The sequence below is a fragment of the Marmota marmota genome, unplaced genomic scaffold, assembly GCF_001458135.2.
Source record: "Marmota marmota marmota unplaced genomic scaffold, marMar, whole genome shotgun sequence".
NCBI lineage: Eukaryota > Metazoa > Chordata > Mammalia > Rodentia > Sciuridae > Marmota > Marmota marmota.
The window spans coordinates 8,040,389-8,058,881 of NW_025999960.1; the positions used below are offsets into that span (position 1 = coordinate 8,040,389).

The 18,493-nt window shown below is 33.8% G+C and overlaps 1 protein-coding gene across 9 annotated transcripts in view; it reads left to right on the forward strand.

Annotated features, from left to right (window-relative positions):
• Nucleotides 1–18,493, forward strand: part of Cntn1 (contactin 1) — a 333,868-nt gene that overhangs the window by 285,233 nt on the left and 30,142 nt on the right. For all 9 annotated transcript variants that reach the window (XM_048802545.1, XM_048802548.1, XM_048802543.1 and 6 more), the window contains 4 exons: nucleotides 848–951; nucleotides 8,788–8,974; nucleotides 11,156–11,268; nucleotides 12,056–12,212. In XM_048802545.1, the coding sequence (XP_048658502.1) occupies nucleotides 848–951; nucleotides 8,788–8,974; nucleotides 11,156–11,268; nucleotides 12,056–12,212 (561 nt within the window). The remainder of the gene's footprint in view (nucleotides 1–847; nucleotides 952–8,787; nucleotides 8,975–11,155; nucleotides 11,269–12,055; nucleotides 12,213–18,493) is intronic.

Below are 18,493 nucleotides of genomic sequence, written 5' to 3' on the forward strand. Positions count from 1 at the left end.
TTGCATAAGTTGTTAATCTTCTACTTCTAAGAAATCAATCACAGTGCTACATGTTTACCTTGATTTGGAAAGGCAACAGTATTCATATGTAGGACATTTTTTTAACATTAAATAGGATTATGCCTTTTTAATGAAAGACAATAAAAATTGATCACCCCTGCTTAAATGTTTCCCTGGTTTCTTTGTGTAAATTTCATAATGGATGTAAATTACTTTTTCTCCCTGAACAGAGGCTTTTTGATACATATTTGACTTGATGCCCAGTTGTAAGATTAGACATATAAAAGCTTTCCTGAGCCCAAGAAACAGTGGATGTCACAACTTGTTTCAAAGGATCATACATTCTTTTTTTTAATTCTTAGCTTGAACATAAAAGAAGAAAGTTTTATTAATTATATTGCTATGTATTGTTAATTCATATGAATAACAAGTAGGAGAAAACTCATTATAATGAATAATTTGTATAGTAAATACTGAAGTTCTTTTGGTAAGGTAGAATAGATAAATATAGTTTTAATTTACATAAGGAGGCCTTCTTAAAAATATCATTTGGGTGAAATAAAAACAAATTAATATACTTCTTGTTCAAAGGTATCATGTAAATCCACAAAGCTTTCTATAATTTGTCAAAGTGCATGAATAATTATATGTATACATTATCATTCATGTGTAAGAAAATGTGTGTACATAGTAATAATAAAAATAAACATAATAAAAATAAAGGAAGATATAGTAAAACTAATTTATTTTTAAAATGTGATAGTTCTAATTAATTCATATAGCAAACAGTTTTATTCAAATTTCTTTATATAAGTATCTAAAATGTAATGTTCTCATCAAATTTCAGCTCCCAGTGAAGCCCCCACAGAAGTAGGTGTAAAAGTCTTATCATCTTCTGAGATATCAGTACATTGGAAGCATGTATTAGAAAAAATAGTGGAAAGTTATCAGGTGAGCTCAATTTTTGTCAAACATTGCATTTATTCATAAACACATGAACATACATTTAAATAATTGCATGTTATAATGTCCTGGGTCCCACTAATTGATAGAGCAACTAACATTATATTTTGTATGTTTAGTGTTTTGGGCGCTTATAAGCTAATTGTCAAGAGTAAACTAGGTAATACTCTGAGATGATTATTACACATTGTGTATATGATTAAATTACCACAATGTACCCCATAAAGATGTAAAAATATTATGTCTCAATAAAAAGAAAAAGAAAAGAGTAAGACAGTGTTCCTAACTGGCTAATCCAGAAGGGATGTAGAGACCTATGTGCTAGCAAACCACTGGCTGAAACAAAACCTAAAGTAATAACACTCATGGTTAGCCAAGGTATTTTAAAACAAACATTGTCATAAAATGCTGGTGAATATCAAGTTTTTTTGGAAAGCATTTTAGTAATTTATATCAGCTTCCTCAACATGGTCATCTTATTTCACTTAAGCAGTTCCAAGTCTAAAATTTCCTTTAAAAGAGACCATTATAAATTTACCAGATATGTGTCTTAAATGTTACCTATGATGGCAGGGAATCGCCAACAATCAAAATGTCCCAAAGAAATTCATGAAGCCAGGCTTAGGGAACTGATAGGAATTAGCCAGGTAAGAAGGGGAATGTTTGTCTTCATAGGGGAGTGAAAACTGGAAATGGGAAACTAGGAAGGTAGTTGGGGTCTTCAACACAATGCTAACACAATTCAAACTTGGTTACATAGGGTAAGTGAATAAAGGGATTGGCATCACCTGCCTTCACAGATGAGCAAACAGATACTAGATTCCAAAAAGATTCGACATGTTTCCTCTGTTGTTCTTAACAAGCAGTGGCAGGGCAGTGTCTAGAACTCAGATTTTCTGACTTAAGGTTAGGGCTTGATACCACACCACAGATCTCCTTTTGCTTTGCCCAGTGAGTAGACAGGACTGCTATTCTGGAGGTGCCCCCCAGCTAGCTTGCCCTCTCAATTCTTGTGCTCTGCTTTTCCATCTGTGAATGGAATATCAGTTCCATAAGGGCAGGCTTTTATATATTCTATTCTCAGTACTGAGAATAACGCTGTGCCCATATCAGGCACCAAATACGTGTTCATTGAGTATTGATAGGAATAATGAGGTATGATTGAATACAATGTTAACCTTTGGCTCTCTGAAGACCATGTTTCTGTGATGCAGACACATAAGCAACCCAAGTCTTTAAACAGAAACACCCAGACTAATAGGAATTGCTTTTCTGTTGTTGTTGTTTTGTTTTGACACCGTGGTTCATGATTTGGCTAGATTTCAGAGCGTCTTCAGGTAATTTTTGCAAGGGTTCAGCTGAAATTATAATAAAGATAGCAGATAAGAGGGGACTAGGAATGAAAGGAGCAGACAGACTGGGAATACACAGTGCTCATGATTTACTAACTCGACAGTTATACATAGTACAAAAGGAGAGAGAGGGAGAGAGGTAGAGGAAGAGAGAGAGAGAAAGAGAGAGAGAAAGAGAGAGAGAGATTTGTGACATCTGTAGATGTCACAAATCCTCATAATAAATAAATCCAAGATGTAAACTGCGAGAAGACATCAATGATTGGTCCTTAAAACATCCAATTTTACACCGCAGGATTTTTTCATTCTTTATATTATTCATTTTTAATAAATGAAAAATTTAATGAGAATGAAATTAAATATATAATCCATCTCATTGAGATAAAGTGTTAAATATATATTTCACTTTATTAAAGGACATCCTATAGAATTATATACTATCTTTCCCTATTCCAGTAATTCTATATTGACTATGTTATTATTTTCAACGTAGAGAATACAAAAGAAATATAAAGTAAGAAACCATATATTGATACCAATAATTCAGACAATAATCAGAATACAAGCTTTATTTGATTGGGAAGTAACCCTGGATTAAAGATTCTCAAATAATAGAAAATGAGATTTTCTGAAATGGGAATTTCAAAAAAAAAGTGTCTGCCATGGGGAATTTGGTTTCATAGACTTCTGACATTTTGCAGCACCACATCAAGTAGAAAGTTATGAGCTTTGTTGCTGACCAGACACAGGTTTACATTACAGCTCTGTTACTTAGGAATTTAGTGGGAGATTTATTTGAACTTCCTTAGTTTCCTCACCTATAAATTTGAGAGAGTCACCACTGCCTCATAATTGTTGCTTGGAAGAAATGAATAATCCACATTTAAGAGTTTTCCTGTTCTTTGCCATTAGGTATTTTGGAAATGACTATGGCAATGCTGAAATGATTGGGATGATATTGAGAAAGACAGCACCAATATGTTGAGTCCTTGTATGCTGAACCCCAGCTCATTGTATTGAATCTACACAACCTTAGGGGACAGCCGCTTTTGTTTTCTCCATTTTAAAGATGAGGGTCTCCAGTCTTCCAAACATTTGTAATAATTGTCTTGCATCTCCAGAGAATAGAAGATTTAAAACGCTAGAAGTAAATTGTTCAATTATTGTTTCTATTCAGTCTTTCTTGAAATCCTTTTAAGCCTTTCACACAGAACCTCGAATATCAAAGATAAGCACAGATCTTAAAAGAGAAAAATCAGTATCATTTATTTCTCCCATGAGAAATGTCCCATGAATATATGGGGGGAAATTTTTACTGACTATAATATGGCTATTATTTCTATTTTAAAAGTAGGAAAGAAGCCAGTAGTTTAGAAAGATAGATGATCAGGAAAATCAATACCCCCACTGCACTTTCTATGAAAACTATGATGGATCTAAGTTACAAATATACATATGCAAAAAGCAACATGTTAAAATACCAAATAAAGCATAATGTTGAGAAAGTTGAGTCCTGGTGATTAACCGCATCTCAAGGCTGAGATTTCAATGAGCACTATAGGCAATTGGGTCCAAAATTAGTCTTTTTGTGGTTTTAAAGTGTGTCTCAGTAGAAAGTTTAAAGGTCACACACGGTTTTTTGGGGGAGGGGCAGTCAGGTTAAAAAGTTCCCCATTTCCAATTTAATTACCCAGTGAGTTTTTCTATAGAATAGGTGAGCTAGAAAACCACAAAAATTCCTTCTCAAAGTCATTTCAGTAACTTTGGTCTCCTTCCCAGAAATCCACAAAAGACTTAATTTACTCACTCAGCAGGTAAAATATTCACTTAATTAATTTAATGAAAATAAGCAAAAATAGGCTATCAGAAATAATGAATGCGAAAACTCTTGGTAGCTGAATTGGAGATTAATGCAGATAATTGATTGTGCAATCATCTTAAAAGATTAACAGTCCCAAATATTCTTCTGAAGTGTTCTTACAGGTTAAGTTGTTATGAGTGAGCAAAAACTGATGTTTAGGAAGTGCTTCATGTTCTTATTTTGGAGAAGGCGTCTGTCTTAGTCTGTATCTCCCCTAAGCAAAGCTTCACAAAGGTGTAGAAGAAGGGGACTTTTTATTATTGTTATTTATTTATTTTACATGAGATGCAAGGGAGCAGACAGGAGGGAAAGGCAAATAAAACAGGACAGGAAAGAACTTAAAAACAAAGGAGCTTTATCTTGTTGGCAGCCACTGTGGACAGCATTGAGATCTTTAAGAAACTTGACAAATGTGGCTCAGGACTGCCCTGCCTGAGATGAAAGGGGAAGCACTGATGCACCCTTTCCCCTTGATTAAGGTGGAGCCATAGGCATTGTCTCCTCTTCCTCTTGGGCCTACTGAGCTTCACCCTGAGGTGCAGGTTGACTCTAGGCAGGGAGTGTGATGTTGGGAGCTCTGAGGAGATGAAGTGTTGTCCTGTATTTGTGGAAAGCTGCTTGAAACCTGCTTAGCTCTGTTTGGTCTCTGTACCAGTGGCTGAAATGAAAGGGAACTTTGAGTAGTTCCCAAGTGGTATGCAAATAGATTTTGAAAGATTTATATCATTGACATTCATAGTCATAAAGTGTGCTAATACTTGATCTGGGACCTGGATAATTTAAAGTCATCATATCTCTTTAGAGATTTATTCCTTTTTGGTTACTCTTATTTTTTCCACTTAAATATCATATGTAGATTTTTTTTTTAGTAAAAAGATACTGATTCTTATATTAAGTAGAGGAATATTCACATGTCATCGATTACTTTTGGATAGATAAAATTTGCAATTTAAAGGAGGGAACTTGGAAATTGATACGAAAGTTTACAGAAGTAGCAAATAATAAAATGATACAAAGCTAGTTTTTGGAAATGCTAAATATCTTCAAGCACTCCATAATTGGTAGCATGTATTATTTTATTCTGATTCTCTTTGAAGTAAATGAGGTTAAAGGGCTGCTTTTCTTACAAATTTATCATTTTTTTTCTGGGAAGGGATATAATTGTTGCTTTTTTGAGTGAGCACAAAATGATGTTTAGGAAGTGCTTCATGTTCTTATTTTGGAGAAGGCATCTGTCTTAGTCTGTATCTCCCCTAAGTAAAGCTTCACAAAGGTGTAGGAGAACTTCACAAAGGTGTAGAAGGGATATAATTGTTGCTTTTGTAACACTATTGTCACTATTTTGTGACATTATTGTAGCTCATAAATTTATTACAATTTTTCCTTATTGAAAATAGGAGTTAGTTTTTTTCTGAGGCTTTTTTCCGCTTCTTAATACTTTTATGAAGAGTACAAATTTTCTTGAAACAAAATTAAACACTGATCTATCAATGATTTTAATAATTATATATGAACTTAAGCACTTTTATTCCTTGATTAACTTTTAAATAAGAAATATGAAGGTGAACACATTTCTTTGGTTCTCTACCACATGATCAGCATTTAGTACATTATCTGGTACAAACTGGGAATCTAATGAATATTTGTTCAATGAATGAGTAAGTACCACAGGTAAAACAAAGTCCTACACACACTTTTTAGTTCTCAATTTTAGCATATAATGTGTTCAAAAATAATACACTTCCCATCACTAAGCTTATAATCTATCCGAGCAGAGAGACAAGTAATGAGGCAATTCTATAATGGTTTAATATGCTATTATGAGTAAGTACTAGACACTGAGTATGGTGGGGCTTTTAACAACATGTAAATAAGCGTAAATGCCATGCATTAAATAGAAATAAATATACAACTCAGAAAGAATCACATGTTTTCTCTCATATGTGAAATCTAGAAAAAAATAGACAACAAGAATATAGAAGGGAGGCTTAGTGATGAGGAGGGGAATTAGGGGATATGGGAGGGGTGGTGGAGGGTGAGGAGGGGTGGTGGAGGGTGGGTAGTAGTGGGATAGCAATAATCAAAATATGTTTTATGCATGTATGAATATGACACCCAATATTCTATATAATTGAAATGTATTAATAAATATTTAAAAAAATTAAATACAACTTTTGTTACTCCAGCAAATGAAAATGAAATTTAAGGTCAACTATCAAAAAAGTGTGGACCTGCTTTGTTTATTTACTCCCTTGCTTTTCTGATAATGATAATGTAACCTCCCATTAATTCATATAGAGTCTCTTTTGGTCTCCCTACTGATTAGCCAAGAGCATTACATTTGTTCTATTTTATGGTTCAGGTTGTAGCCCCTGCCCACTCCCTGCCAAACAAATTTTCACACAAATTAATGTTGTTTCTTCACCACAATGAAAAACTCAGCATGAAGATCAAGATGCAAGAGACCAAACTTATCATCTACTTGGAAATTCATTCCAATTTCATAGTCAGCATCTAGTTCAGACAGAAATCATAATGCCATATTTTACACATATCCATCCACTTCTATTTATTTTAGAATTATTTGAAAACATAAGTCATAAATATGTTCATATATACTTAAGAAGAGGCTGATTATGCAAACAAATCATTCTGTGTCAGGTTTTTTATTTGTAAAGGTTGAGTATACATGTGAAAATGCTATATAACCCTCATATTTGGAAACTAGGAAATAAGGGAGTACTACTTGGCACACTCAGTGATTCTTTCTGCTCCCAAGTTACAAGGGAATGCTAAGTCACTGCTTCGATTGGCCATGAGTTTCAGTGGAGACTGTTATTACACAGATTCCTGCCAGAGTCAGAGGAATAAAGGGATTGGTCATTCAGGATAATTTACAAAGAATACATTAAGAAGTTTTTTTTGTTTCCTTTTGTTGTGCCAAATGTATCATGAAATTTCAAGAAGATGACTCATTTTAATATAAAACATAGAAATTGCTTTCATTATAGTCATCTAGTTTAAAAGCTTCTCCTCTTTAAACTGGGTTCTTCTAAAGGAAAGATGTTTTAAAATGTGGTATGCATCTCAGTCAATAAGCACACTTATAAAAATTCAGGAATCATGGGGGCCTCCATTGTAGTTCCTGTAAGATGGGATATATTCTACCATCAGATGTTTGTTGAGAAGACAGTGTGTGTGGATGATCCTAATATAGTGCCTGGCATTTCCTTAGAACCTAAATGTTCATTTTATTTCTCTTCTGCTTAGTAAGGAATAGGCCTTATGTATTGTCTGGCTTAACCACTCACTTAGATGGAGGCCTTTTGCTTCTGCTCAGATGAGTGTTCTTAGAGCCTGAGAAACCCAGGCCTCCACCAGAAGACTCTTGTCCCATATAGAAGACCAGTAAGTTTCTGCCAGCTAACAGCTGCTTTTGCAACCTCTGTTTACCTTTCTCAGTCTGAGAATACCCTTCTGGTCTGATGATGAAAATGACAAGGAGTGTCTGTTACAGTCATTAGAAAATATACTATTGTATCAGAAAAGTTTAGCATTAGTAAACAAAATAAAAACATTACAGAGGAATAAATAAACAGTAATCTTATTCAGAAATTTACTTATTCTACATATAAAGCTTATTTTGGGCTCTTGCATCTTGAATTTGGATCACCCTGTTCCATTTTATATGATTTCATATGTATTTATGTGAATGAAAAGTTCAGGATTCTTTTAATGTTAGATATTTTTTATCTAGGATTTTGAACTAATTGTGAAATTAAAATCTCATAATTTTATAAATGGGAATCTATAATATATAAAATACCAACATATTTATAAACAACTATTTTTTTACTTAAACTTTAGGTATAGTTATAGATTACTGTGCCCTCTCCCCCAAAAAGCCTATATTTGAAGAATCTAAATTATAATTTATAAATTTTCTTAAACTAAGAGACAGGAAGACTATAATCCTTTGGCAGAAGTCATTATTTCTAATCATAACATGGACAAATTTTTTAAAATTATTTTAAGTTTATAAAGCTTATCAAGTTATCTGGTATATTTCTTTATGATTCATGTATAAGGGTTGGAAGGAAACAATTTTACATGCAAACTTTGAAAGAAACTAGAAGAAAGATTACTCGGGCATATTTTAGGCCACATATTGACTGCTTTTGTCAAACAAAGTTGTACTCCTGTTAAATTGCTTTATCAGTGACTCATAACAAGTCTGAAACCACATAACAGAAATAAAGCAGGAAATAAGTGATAAAAAATATTGTGGCAATTATTTCCAAGGAGATCACTTTTATAGACTGAAGATAAAGTCATATGTGTAGAAATCTGGTTTCTCTATGTCTCATTTTGGTCAGTGTAAAAACTTCTTCAACCAATGAAGTGAGGCTTTGATTTGCTCCTGATGCTTTCATCAGAACTGCATATGTACCTTGCCATTTTCTAAGACTGACAGAAAGGTAAGACTGTAATGTAACACTTGAGAATATGATGCTCAACCAACATCAGTGTAACAGAACCAATGGAAAAGAACTTTCGCAACTGAAGAATCTGGGTTATGGTAAAAATATTACTACTCTTCAATGTTTGCAGATTCGGTATTGGGCCGCCCATGACAAAGAAGCAGCTGCACACCGAGTTCAGGTCACCAGTCAAGAGTACTCAGCCAGATTGGAGAATCTTCTGCCTGACACTCAGTATTTGGTGGAGGTTGGAGCCTGCAATAGTGCAGGGTGTGGCCCTCCAAGTGATGTGATTGAGACCTTCACCAGGAAAGCACGTGAGTGTCTTTTTTAGCCTTTTCTAAAACTCTTACTGGATTCAGTCATAAAATAGGGACATTTGAAGGAACTTTCCTATCTTATTGTGGGAGCAAGTTTGATTTCCAGTGATATCTTTTACAATAACACAAGATTTCATTTAAAGCATTATTAGTTGTGGATATTGAAGAAAATATGAAGAATGTCTTCATACATTTAAGGTTCCATTAAAGCAATAAAATTAAATAGCTTCCCTTTGTAAAGACTGCTTCAAGTTTTGTACCATTAGATAAGTAATTTGTTTGCATTCTGTATTTATTAATTTAAATTTTTTAGAGAAATGTATTCACAGCATCAGAAAATTAAAATTCTGCTCATTTTTCTATGCTTGATATATAAACCATCACTACACAAAGCAAATACAAGTTAAATCTCAGAAGCATTTCTTTTACTCTCATATTACTGTATGTTTCCATTGTTCATATATCAAGACCACCTAATCTCCTCAGAGTCTCTGGTCATTCCAGTCTCTTCAGATTTACCCTGATATCTCTCTTCCTGAACCCAGGTTGAATATATGAAAAAGAAGAATTCACACACAGGACTCTAGGGACTTTTGCAAGAATGCCTAGGTATGATTAGTACCAGGGTTTGAAAATTTATAAAATGCTCTTGGAGACAGAGAAGCTCCTAATGAGATTATGGAATATAGTGGTAAGAGACAGACTTTGGTGTCAGACGTGGGTTTAAGATATAGTCTGCCTCTTAGTAAATGTGTGATAAAAGAAAAATTGTCTGACCTCCTTAAACCTCAGTTTTCTAAATTGTAAAAGAAGCACACATTCCTTTGTTGTTGTTTCCATTAATTCACTCATCAGAAATAGACTATGTACCCAGCACTATTCTAAGTGGTAAGAATACAGAAGAGACTAACTAAGCCAGACCTTGAAGGAAACAGACAAACAATCAAATAAAATCTCTGATAAATATTTAATTTTTTTAGCTGAAGAAAGACCAATAGAGCCAGGGCATAGGTTATGAAGTGAGGAGAAGGAAGTACCCTAGGGTCAAACTATGGAGTATCTTACAGACCATAGGAAGAATGTTGTATGAATACATTGCAAGATTTTAAGGCAGAGAGTAATTAAAAAAATATCGTTCTGGTTTTGGGGTAGAAAATGATTAGTGTTAAGAGAAAATAGAGAAGCCAATCAGAAGGCCATTTCAATAGTTGAGGAGGATTGCGGTTGGCTAGCATGGAGTGGTAATGAAGACAAAAGTGGTATATTTTCTGTAGGTATAGTTGACTTCTAACTGTAAATTTGAGTTGCCATGGGTGATATAGCTGATCTGAATAAATTTTTGCTTCACAAATTGGGAATTTGGTTGTGTCATTCAAAAAAAAAAAAAAAAGAATGGGAATGACTTACAAGAGGCAGGTTTGGAAGTACACAGCAAGTGTTCCATCTTGGTTACATTACACTCAAGAAGTCTTTCAGATGTTCAAGTAGAGATAGGCATTTGGGCACACATGTCTGGAAGTCCAAGAGAGAATAGAGGGTTATAATTAGAATTGTATTTAAAACCATTGACTTGATTTTGGTACTTTGGAAAGATTTAGACACAGAGGAGAGAAGGATGTGCAGGATCAAGTTCTGAGTCATGACAACATTTAGAAGTTGAGCAGAAGACCTGGATCTAGGTCATGAAAATTAATGAGAAAGAATTCTGACCAAGGTAGAAAGAATATCAAGGTAAGATACCATGCATTTAAGAAAAGAACAAGAGATTCAAGAAAAAGAAAAGTGGTACAGCTCTGTAAAATATTCCAAGGATGTTAAGTTTGAAAAGAATAGAACAGCGACATTAGATTTGGCCTACCTGAGGTGATTGGTGACCTTGAAAATTGCAGTTGCAAAAAAAGTGGTGGTAGAAAGAAACCCAAGTGGAGTGTGAGAGAAAAGAATGCAACATAGATATATTCTCTACCTTACAAGCCCACTAAGTGCACTAAAAGAAATCATGGCTATCAAGTGCTTAGCCTAGTGCCTTTTTGGGACTATAGGAAGCACTCTTCCAAATTGGGTGGTGGTAGTGTTGTCACCATTGCTATCATCAGTAGTATACTTCCTGATGCAATGAGATTGCAGACCTGAGTTTGGATATGGTGATCACTGATTACCTATTGCTGCTTTCCACAGCTCCTAGCCAGCCACCAAGAATCATCAGTTCAGTAAGGTCTGGTTCACGCTACATAATCACCTGGGATCATGTCGTTGCACTATCAAATGAATCTACAGTGACTGGATATAAGGTATACAAGAGTACTAAAATGTTCCTCATACAGGTTTCATTCTTACAGATGTTGATTGATGTGTGTAATTTTTGCCATTTCAGTGAATTCCATTCAGCTTTCTTATTTTACCTGTATAGCAAAATTAGATGGCGTAGTCTGAAATTTTTTGAAATGAGAAAACATCTTCAATGAATTTTAGGGAAATGCTATGTTAAGTGATCAAGATACATAAAATAACTGTTTTTTAAAGAATATAATTGTTAGAATAATTATAGCTTAAAGAGGAAAGACATAATGAATTCAGTTTTGTTTGACAATGTTTATGTTAGTGGTGCTAAACACACAACAAAGTAAAAGAGAAAAGATTGTTACTGTATATTCTCTATATCGCATGTTATCATATATTTCATATTTATCAAATACGAAATTTTAGGAATAGTGTGAAAAAAAGTTAAAGAGAGAATAAGTTTAGACTATTTCAATATATTGAAAGAACTTTCATTTTATGTTTTTTCCCTTAAAAAGACATATAATTCCAATCTCTTTGTTTTCTATCATATCAAAAAATAAAATTCAGATTCTGATGGCAAACTTCTTGTATAATCTTCCCCCAGAAGCAGAAATCAAGTTCTGTGAATTGAAAATACATTAAATTTTCCCATGTGTGAATGTGTTAAAGTGTTTTTTGTTTGTTTGTTTGTTTTTATTAAATGCAAGGGTAAGTACTTTCATTCTGATTTTAGTATTAGGGCATTTGCTTATTAGTTTGAATTTATTAAGTATTAATGTCTTTGGACTTTATCAGGTACTCTATAGACCTGATGGACAGCATGATGGAAAGCTGTATTCAACTCATAAACACTCCATAGAGGTTCCCATCCCCAGAGATGGAGAGTATGTTGTAGAGGTTCGAGCACACAGTGATGGAGGAGATGGAGTGGTGTCTCAAGTCAAAATTTCAGGTAACCCAGTCATTTCAGACAAATTTCAGTTAAATACTTGTAAGTTTCTATGCCATATGGTTTCCCAAGAGTAAAGGTAGAACTGATATTCATACCAATATCAACATTTCCCTAAGTAGTTTTGAATTATCAAAGAAACCTGAAACTTGATATTTTTTTTTTCCTTATGTGTCACAAAAGTAAAGTTACAATATACCACAAGCTTGTTGATTATTATCTAGGTGTCAAAGCATAGTTAAAAACTTTCAGTTATAGAATGAACAAGTTCTGGGGATCTAACATATACCACAGATGGTAATAGATGTGTTAATTTGATTGTTATAATCACTATATACTAAGTATGTGAATGCAATCGTGTTTTCCTTTTTCTTTTTATTTTTAGTTGTAGATGGACACAATACTTTTTTTTTTACTTATTTTTTTATGTGGTGCTGAGGATGGAACCCAGTACCTCACTCATGCTTGGTAAACACTCTACCACTGTGCCACAACCCCAGCCACTACAATTATATTTTGTACCTTACATAGATTCTATTCGTGTTTTCAAACCAAATATTTTTAAATATAAAAGTATATTTAAAATATAAGATATTAAAGTGGTTAAATCTAGACCATAATTTAATAAGATCCAAACTTCTCTCATATCAAATGGAAATCTATGGAATGATTTTTAATACTCTGCACAACTCCTTTTTCTTGTCTGCACATGTTGATATGATAATAAAACAGATCCTTTACCTTCATTTCTGTCTCCTTTTGTGTTAGCCTATTTCTTTTCTGCAAACTCTTTTTCTCACATCATTGGTTAATTTTGAATGTATATTTAAGACAGTTTTTTTTCTCTTTTTTGATCTACAGAACTCTTACGATTTGTTTAATAGTTGAGTTTTTTTCTTATCTGCATGGTTTCATTGTACTGAATTAAAACTAATGTTAATTTGAGAATATTATGAGACAATATGAAATACTAGATAATGCTAAGTCAGATGTATAGCTAAATAGATGATATGTTACATATTAAACCAATAACATATCCTTAACACAATATCAGACAATTTAATAATTTAAATACTATCTTCCTATTTGCCACATTTTCATGCAGTTTACTATAACACATGCATACTTTTTTCAAATCAAAAATTTATTGAGTAGTGAATTTAAATTTTTCATTTTAATTTTAAACATTAGTATTTTGCCTTTTTTGAATATTTAGAAATTAGAGAAATCTAAAAGTAACAGAAAATAATCATTCATATTCCAAGTACTCTGTAATAATTATAGTTAATATTTAATTGAATTTATTTCTAGTTACTCTATGTACATATATGATTTTATGTTTTAACTTTATTAAATGCCATATCCAACTTTCATTAATTGTTACGCAAATATTCTGTTTCTCATTCAAGGTTTTGAAAATTTTATTTAAAATTACACATAATATTCTCTAAAGCACTTCTACTCCGTTCAGTTTTTTCCATCATAAGTGATCAGTTTTTGAGAGCGTGTTTGTAAACTGATCTTTCCACAGGTTAAATTTAAATAATGAAACTAAACAATTTACTTCTGTTTTGCAGTTCTTTGAAAAATTTATCTGTTTACATTCCTACTGTCATTTAATGTGTGTTGTTCTCACTTAATACTCCAACAATATTGTCTTTCTCTTCAGTCATTACTAATTTGATAAAAGAAAATGATATCATTTTGTTTTTGAAGCTTTTTCTATATTCTGAACTGTGATAGCCAGCACCTTTACTATTTTGTTTTTTAATCTGGCGTTCATTCCTCAGTTTAAACTGAATGTAGTTTCTGGGATTTAGACTCACAGTCTGTAACTGGTAATGCTATAGCCAAGCCAGCAATATCAACATGTTTATAAAAGTGATATGTTGGTAATTGCTCAATAACAGACTTTCTGGGGATGGTGGAAAGCCCTTTGTTTACATCTGTGGTGTAAATATTCTCACCATGTCTGATTGCAAGCTTCCCACATGATTTTATTCAGTACCCACCAAGTGTAAAGTACTACCCTCTGCAGATGTGAGGGGCGTAACTTCAAGAGCACTGGTGATATTGAAGAGTAGTAAAATAATTAGGAGGCGATGGATTTTGAATATTTACTACCTTTGTTTTAAGTTTTTTAATTTAATAAGTTTATTTAATTTGACTTTTAATAATGGTGTTTTTAACAATTGCTCATAAAGTTCCTGAAAACATAACAGTTGGCTCTCAAAAGGTGGTATGGGCCAATTTCAGTAAACCATAGAAATAATTGGACATTCCAGTGTAAATAGCCTATGTATAGAAGACACATTGTATGCCTGTTTAGAAACATATTTGGTGTCTTCCCCTCCCTCCCTCCCTTCTTCCCTTCCTCTCTTCCTTCCTTCCTCTCCCCTCCCCTCCCTTCTCTCCTCTCCCCTTGACAACCCTCTCTCTGTTTCCTAACTAATGGACAATTCTTACTTGCAAAACTTCTATTATTTATCTTAGTCCAACCGTAAGTACACAAAGAAACTGTAGAATTAACATTATGAAATGTCAGATATTTAGGGAATAGTTACATTTTAGTATTTTGTTGTTTGAGTTTGGATTTATTTGCAAATTGCTTAATTTATTTGTAATGAAAAAAAGCATGTAGCTGGAAATGTTAAACCTTCCTGCAAATTTGAAGAATTTTAATACTTTAATATTTTATTGCAGTTTTGTGTACAAAATATGTAGCCAAGAATTTTAATATACTGCTAGATTTAATGTTTGTAACCATTTTGCTATTAATTCATTAATTCAACAAATATACAATTAGATACAGTACAGTGGGCACAGTTCACATACTTAAAACGTGCTAAGGTCTTTACATTTCTACATTCCTCTCCGGTCCTACTGCAGTTCCAGTCTTGGTCTCCTGCAGTCCACTGTATGCACACTCAGAGAGGTCTTTTCAGACATACTCAAATCATGAGAGTCTCCTCTTAGAAAGAGGTCCCATGGAGTAATGTCTAAGTTCCTTCTCATGGCCTGCAAGCCCTGTGTGACCTGGCCAAACTCATCTCCATTAAGTGATTTCTCCCTTCTCCACTGACCTCCATATCTTCTTGGACACAGAGGTGTCACTCCTGGTTGAGGCATTGTACTTGCTCCACCTACTGCCTGGAGATCTTTGAATTTTGGCAGCCCAGGATCTTTCTTACCATTTTGTTTCTGCTCTGAGATTATCACCCCCAGTTTTAGCTGTGCCCCCTCACTCTAATTGTTAGTCACATATCACAACACTGTCTTATTTTCTTCATAATATTTATAACCATTTAAAAGTGTTCTGTGCATAGTAAAATCAAACAGTTATTCATTGTCTCTCTCCAGTCTTTCTTGAATCTAAGCCCTATGGGAACAAGCTCTTATCTGCTTTGTTCTACTTGGGAATCTCTAGCACCTAGGGAACTATTTGGCATGTAACAGCATTTAGTAAATGAATGCTGAATCATTTATGATTTCTACATAGAGAAAAATATAGTTATAAGAATAATTTGGGCAACTTAAGGCTATGGTTAGGTCTCCAGAAAAAATGATATATTTCCCCATTAGGTACATTCATTATATGTCAGGTGCTGATCTACAAATTTGAGTCTTTGATCCACAAATTTGAGTCTTGGAAATTTTACTAGGCATAGTAATCTGTAATTCTAATTCTTTCTGCCCTGAATACTACTTGCATGATTCCTTATGGAATATTTACAGTGCACATCAAGACAAATGTAACACCTCAAATGTTTCATCACCAAAAAAAATCTCTAAGAAATTATGAATTGTCTTCTTATAACCTTTAGTTGTTTCTAATCATTAGGAGCTAAATGAAGAGAATGTACAGATAGCTATAGTGTTTTGAGTATTAATTTAAGTAAGCTAATTTGGTTTAATTCATATTTGCTATAAAACTTAGGCTATCAGATAACAAGGATCTTTGTTCATAAATATCCACAGAGAATCATATATTTATCATTTATGTGTAAGCATGCCTATTCTAAGCCCTTATTTTTTTAATTTAGTTTCAAACAGGCAATAGGTACCTCAGCCAAACCAAGGAGGACTTTTAAGGACATTTCAGAGGCTGGACTTCTTCCTAAGGGCAGAAATAGTTAGTCATATGATACCTTTGACATGGGATTAAAAGGATCAGATTTTCTCACTTGCAAAAATCATATTGGTGATTGTGGAAAATATATACAGGCAGGCAGTTAGAAGTAAGGAGAGGAATTGCAGGGCTTATTGCCATAAGATGATTAAAAGATATTGATGTTTTACACCAGAAAGACGGGGTGATTGAAGTCTAGGGTGGATACTAAAAGAACAGGCCCTCTTTTCCATTTGACTTAAAGTTACTGTGTATTTATTTTGTGGACTTTATGTCTTCTAATAAATCTGTAATTTATCCTGATGTTACCACAGATGATGTAATGTAAACATTGCTACTATTTTTGTTAACTCCAAGCTATTAAGTTAAACTATATAACCATAGCCACTGACTTAAACACTGTGATGAAAAACATGTTTTGTCTTTTGTTTGTCCTTTACTCTCCAGTCGAAGAAAAAGGGGTAAAAAAATCATTTTATGATTAGAACTTTTGGACATTTAACTCCTTAATTCCCATGTGCCCTTCTCTGGTGCCTAAATAGTGCACTATAAAAGTGACAAGATGACAGATTTAATGTTTACAGTTAATTCACATGTTATTAAATGAAAGTGCAATATTGACGTCATCATCCTTGTGATGTCTTATAGAGGCATTTTCAAACCCAAAGTTCTGAGCTTCTAGTCTTACACGATAAGCTATAAATGGAAGGAGAAGGTAATACATATGGTGGTTTTAAGCTTACTTTATCCTGCTTTCCTTATGACAGGATGATATATATGATTCAGTGATCCCTACATCAGCAACTTTGTGAATGTCTTCTATCTTTCAGGAGAAGTAGATTTCTATGAATAAAGTGACCATGTGAATATTATGAATGCATATTTTTTGACAGAAATACTACAGTTGAATGCCATTCTTATAAATCCATCATCATAATTTAATAAATTTATATTTTTAATAAAGGCAATCAGATACTATTAAGGAATGCTATCTCTGCAATCATTTTGATATAACCAAACATTTGGTTTTCTTTTATATATTGTGCATGCTCACATTGAGATTTCAAGTGGATAAATCTAGTCTACATAGATCTAGGTTCACCAATAGCTTAATTTATATCACCTCTAAATATGATTCATCTTTATTTTCAGTGAATTGTGACATCCCAAAGCCTTTCCCCAACACCTGTACAGAATTCCTAGTTTTGTGGCAAGAAAGAAAAATGAAGGAAAAGTTTTGTATAAAGTGATATCTTGTGAATTAGACTTCAAGAACAAATGCACAGCCCTGATGATTGGTAACCTCACTCTGTGAATGACCCAGCCTTGCTCCTGTAGTGGATGGTTAGCTCGCAGCTCAGGGAGCACCCAGAGTCTCACTTTCTTTCAGAAGCTTTGAGCTGTTGCGCCCCCTTGCCCGCAAGGAAGACGCAACACTCAGGAATCTTCTTTCAGTAGTTTATTTCAGGCCCTTGATAGTTCTTCTTCTCCCTCTCGGATGCCCCTCCCAGCCTTAATAAAGCATCTCAAGCCCCAATGCAAAGCAGCCACGTGGAGCTTTCTCATAGGGTGATGAAAAGTCATGCGCCAACTCTCCCAAATAAGGAGTTGTTTGTCACAGACCACAGCGGAGCCAGCGCCATCTTGTAATGGCGACCATAATTTGCATAAACGGCAGAAGCGGCTCACCACATTGAGCACTAGTTTGAGAAGCATATGCTAGAAAGCAGACATCTTGTGAATGGTGGGAAAAACTTCTGGGCATCTCTGGAAACAGAGTAGTGAGGAGCCTAGTGATGATAGTCCAAGCAAAACATGAAATCAGCTTTGACGAGTGTGCTAATAGTGGAAGACGGAAGAAGCAGTGTTATTCAAGACTATTTGAAAGAAGACCCAGAATAATTTTTTGATGATTAGATGAGAGGTGTTTGGGGATTTGGTATGATTAAATATTTAGATTGACCAGAAGAATCATATACCAACATGACCAACAGGTTCATGAAAGAGAACCATTTACTGACAATAGGGAAATTAAAGAGAACTTCAGAATAATAGGATATAATAGGAGATCAAGGAAAACAAAGATTCATAACTTTTAGTTAAAGAATAAAGAGCAAAACAGAGTCTGTATACAATCACAACAATTTTGGTGGTC